This window comes from Schistosoma mansoni (assembly GCF_000237925.1).
Source record: "Schistosoma mansoni, WGS project CABG00000000 data, supercontig 0179, strain Puerto Rico, whole genome shotgun sequence".
NCBI lineage: Eukaryota > Metazoa > Platyhelminthes > Trematoda > Strigeidida > Schistosomatidae > Schistosoma > Schistosoma mansoni.
The window spans coordinates 390,895-395,672 of NW_017386063.1; the positions used below are offsets into that span (position 1 = coordinate 390,895).

General features: G+C 35.9%; 1 protein-coding gene across 1 annotated transcript in view; it reads right to left on the reverse strand.

Annotated features, from left to right (window-relative positions):
• Smp_085500 (histone acetyltransferase-related) overlaps window positions 1–4,448 on the reverse strand; it is a gene marked incomplete at its 3' end in the record, with an annotated part of 11,462 nt that extends 7,014 nt beyond the window's left edge. Inside the window, exons 1-11 of the mRNA XM_018795420.1 lie at window positions 4,365–4,448; window positions 4,226–4,328; window positions 4,083–4,173; window positions 3,986–4,033; window positions 3,874–3,944; window positions 3,760–3,823; window positions 3,642–3,710; window positions 3,442–3,596; window positions 2,942–3,022; window positions 2,812–2,892; window positions 1,142–1,462 (exon numbers count right to left, since the gene is read on the reverse strand). Coding sequence (XP_018646972.1) covers window positions 1,142–1,462; window positions 2,812–2,892; window positions 2,942–3,022; window positions 3,442–3,596; window positions 3,642–3,710; window positions 3,760–3,823; window positions 3,874–3,944; window positions 3,986–4,033; window positions 4,083–4,173; window positions 4,226–4,328; window positions 4,365–4,383 — 1,103 coding nt within the window. The 5' untranslated portion in view covers window positions 4,384–4,448. The remainder of the gene's footprint in view (window positions 1–1,141; window positions 1,463–2,811; window positions 2,893–2,941; window positions 3,023–3,441; window positions 3,597–3,641; window positions 3,711–3,759; window positions 3,824–3,873; window positions 3,945–3,985; window positions 4,034–4,082; window positions 4,174–4,225; window positions 4,329–4,364) is intronic.
• Between the last annotated feature and the right edge of the window lie 330 nt (window positions 4,449–4,778).

A 4,778-nucleotide genomic window follows, 5' to 3' on the forward strand; every position in this document is an offset into this window, starting at 1 on the left:
CCTGGCAGAGGCTATATATTCGCGTGGCCATGTGAGAGCATTTCGAGAGGGAGAGCGGACTCTCCCCACTCTCGGCCGTACCAGGGCATTTGGGGGCACCATGGGACTACATCTCCTCACGATGCTTCACTGCCTTGTGGATCAGATCTCTAGGTCATAGGCTCCGGGTGTGGCCCCCTAAGAAAACCACCTGCTTCAGTTTGGGCACCTGGACAGTATCACAGCCCTCACACAAATCAAATGAGATTTGTGCGGCGCATATATATCTGGTGCCTCTTTGTACCAATATTTATGTGTTTAAATAAAATTAAATAAATAATGATGATGACTAACAGAGATTAAAAAGCTGGAAAGTAAATTTTGTCCAACTTCAAACTAACTCCATGAAAATATGCACCCATCGAAAGTTAAAATCTATATTATCATAGTCATTTGTAAAGGTTTGTATTTTTTCGTTATCGACATTAAAGACTGCAAATAATTAGTCTCTATTGGCGTATGTGCATCAGAAATGGATTGTCTCAATATTATTAGTTAGTTACAAGTTTCTTTTTGTGAAGTTAGATAAAAATTAGCGGTGAAACCGAGGCTGCGCACCTTTTCCCATTTAGGACTCGTCAAATGGATTCACTCGCATCCAAATGGTTCTCGAACTTAGTAGACTTCGCTATAAATCCTGACCCCTTATCTATTGAACTATTGAGTCCAAATAATCAATGGCATGTTGAAAGAGGAAGAATTACATTTGTAACGATTCGTATTTTCTCAAAATTAGAAAATCAGGACAATTCAAATATATAGTAAAACTTGTAACTATAGTCTCAGTGTGAATATCAATGATGGAACGTAGGTATCTTCAAAGCACTGCTCACGTTTTGTAGAGCAATTAAGTGAGTAATGCTGAGATTAGGGACAGGATACCAAGAGATTCATTTGATTGTGAATCTTCACGCACTGAGTTGGTTGAAACAAGTGTTATGTATGCCCACCTGTCAGCTATCTTGATGGGTGACGTTGGCTAGTGTAGGAGTAAGTTGGAAGAAGGATAAAGGTAGTCAAACCAATTTATACCAGTTACACTTATTAATTTTATTCATGGAACAAATAAATGAATAAAATTTCATCAATATATATGATCTACCTTTGAATACGATAAATTCGAGTCCATGGTGGAACCAAAGCTAATATTCTAGCAATCAAATCAATTAGCATACCAGGTGGATAACTTTTATAACGACCAGTACGCCATAATTCATATAAACCTGTACCACGTATAACAAGTGTTGGATAAATTTTTAATCCATCTGAACGAAATGCTGGATTTTCAAAATATTCAGCAAATTGTGCTAAATCACGTTCCCAGCCAACATTTGGTAGATCAGGCATCATATGTGAAACAACTTTAAATCCAGCATCTTTAGATAAATGAAATGATTCACAAACAGCTTTAACAGTATGACCTCTAAAATATAAAACAAAAAAGAAAGGATTATATAAAGTTTTTTTTGTTTAGATAACAACGTCAAGGGGGAATTTCACGAGAATAAATCTGAAAAACATTCTTAGAATTAGAAAATTAGCAACTTAGAAGACAGATAATCATTGCCATTATCACGAGATTTAACAAAATATAAAAAACTTCGGAAGCCTCTTTAATCCTCTTCATGGAATGAATAATCAATGAATAGTTGAAAGCGTGAGTCAATTGAGGCTAGACCACCAGGGAAAACCTGGAAACACTGGACGGTCGTTTCGCCCTATTGTGGGACTCCTCAGCAAAGCGCATCCACGACCTCGCCTCGCAAGACTCGAACCCAGGACCTATCAGTCTCGCGCCAGAGCACTTGACCGATAGACCATTAAGCCGGCATCCGATGGTGTTTATGTCGTGGATGCGCACTGATGAGGAGTCCCACAATAGGACTAAATGGCCGTCCAGTGCTTCCAGGTTTTCTCTGGTGGTCTAGCTTCAATTGAATCACGCTTTCAACTATGAAAATACTAAATCTCCACAAAACCCCTACTGATAATCAATGAATAAGCGGTGGGAATTTAGTGGTGAAAGTAAATTTAAAAAAAGAAGAAATTTCGTTCCAGATTTATTTGAAAATTACCCACGAAATCATTGTGAGAAGAGCTTTTCCTTTAAAAATTGTAATCTACTGACTAAAAGGACAAATTCTCAGTTTGATCGATATATTTCAGTCTTTAAACCAGGCAGAAAATTTATGATATTGGTCATTTATTTACTTCTATTTAAACACATGGACATTGGTACAAGGAGGCATCAAATATATATATGAGGGTTGGAATACCGTCCGGGTGCCTAAACCGAAGTAGGTGGTTTTCTTAAGGCCCACACCTGAAGACTTTGACCTAAAGGTTTAATCCACAAGGCAGTGGAGAAACTTAAGGAGATGCAGTCCCATGGTAGCCGGTCAAAAACAGTAAGTTCATACACCATTTATTTTCTCATGATCCTGGAGTCTATGTGCACCATACGTTTGGACCTGGGGTTTTCAACTCCCCTAGGTGGATCCTCCATATCCACCAACCCGATAAAAGCGCCGGACATTTGCTTTTCGTCTCCCCCAACCCCGCAAACAACACCCTCGCTGCGAAAATGCAATGAGTAGGAATTCCCTGGTAGTGGCTATAATTAGTTTAACTAACTGCATATATAAGCGATTGATAAAGTTGTGTAAAATAAAGGAAAATTATTATTTTCCGAAAGAGTTTACAACAAAAATTATTATTAAAAAAACAACAGGTCGAGTATTTTTATTTTCATAGACAAATTAAAATTCTTACCTATTTGTATCTCTGGCAACATCTTCATAGACACTTTGAACACCAATCTCTAACCGTGTACAACCATAACGTAACATTTCACTAAAATGAAATTAATTGTCCAACAGATGAATACTGGTTTGTAACTTACCTTAAATGTTTTTTTAAACAATAATCTGGACGTGTTTCAATGGTGATTCCAACACATTTTGTTTTACTTCGTTCAGAATAACTAATGGATAGAAATAAAGTGATTATTTATTAAATGAAATCCATCTAAAGTATGAACAACTGTTCAATAAAAGTGTTCTTATTAATACTAAAAAGTACTTGGCGGTATGGTGTGGGCTACTTATATCGACATAAGTAGTATATATCGTGAGTCGCGAATAGAATATCTGGCAGCAGAAGGTTGGGAAAGGAAGAAATGGAACAGAAAACAATTGGTTTGGAAATCCAGGAACAATGAAACCTGAGACAATTAATGAACATTTTGCAAATGAAGTATACCCAAACTGATCACTGACGTCCAAACTTTCAGGTTCAGAGGGAATCTCTAATCATAGAACAAAGAGGATTTTTTTATCGAAATCCATACAGTATGTAACGTACAACTTATAAAAAGTGTTAGGGGGTGTGATTTATACTTACCTAACAGCTTCGTCAACGTTTTGGCTTGTATGACCAGATAGTGCATCATGTAAACTTCTAATGAAATAATCCCGATAGTCTTCAGAAAGACACATAAACGTTCCCCCCATAACAATAAATTCAACTTTATCACATGTATGTCCCAGTTGTTGAAGCTGGAATTATAAATGAAATGTGTAAACCTAATCACGAAAAATTACTTGTTCAATTCGATGCCGTGTTTGAATAAAAGGATTGTAACGAGCTCGAATAGCACGCATTGAAGTGGGCTAGTAAGAACATTAGTGAAAAGTTATGTGGTCTAAACTACGAAATTACCTCATATCCAGTATACGACTGTGTGGAGTATTCAAAATCAGAATCTGGTCCACCTGGACAATAGCTATAGATAAGAGGATAAAATGTAAAGTTGAAGAAATTTGAAACACTTACACGCAAACATTCCCGGTCACAGCTATATGAGGACATCGGTGAGGTTTACACATAACTGCTATAACTACAATCTATAATAAAATGAAAATAAAATATATGTACACTTAATTACCCCACTAGCTGATCTCACTGGTTTCGCTTTCAAATGTGGCAACAGCACCTAGACAGTGTAGTTGGTAAACATTCGTCACCAATGAAAATTAAATTACATGTCTATGTTCTGTTGGTACAGCTGCGATTAAATCAACCAGTCGTGGTTGTGAGGCTAAACCATATTTACTAGATATCACTGATTTCAGTCTATTCAAATCAAAAACAAATTATTAATAATAAGACTTAAATAATCACTTACTTATTTAAATCAACATCACGTTTTTCCTCGATAGCCTTTAAAAGGTGTGAGATTATTTCACTCACGGTTAAAACCATGAGTTCCTCTTTGGTGGCATTGGGTACTTTGGGACAAACATTATAAAAGTCATAAAAATTACTTTTACGAGCTTTAGCCATATTGTTTATTGAGAACTAAGGGAATAGTTTCAGCCTTTTGTTTCCTCGTCAAACATTTTTTACCTGGGTACAAAAAAGAAACTGCGACTCAGTACAAAGTAAAATTTGAGTTAGAATTAAATGACAATATGGCTAACTTTGAATAAGACAAAGATGGTAAACACCACTAAGTTTATCAAACCTATACTGAAGTATTCATAATGAACATGGGAACTGAATCAAAACTTAGATGTTAATTATAAACAGAATCCGAGTGTGTTAGTGTCAGGGTGGATCAAAAATATAGCTCCGTAAATTATTTATATTTTGTAATTGAAGTGGTTAGTCTTTTGACATTGTGAATTATATAGATAAATTAAATTAATAATTAGTTGCAACTAGTCAGTTAAATGTAT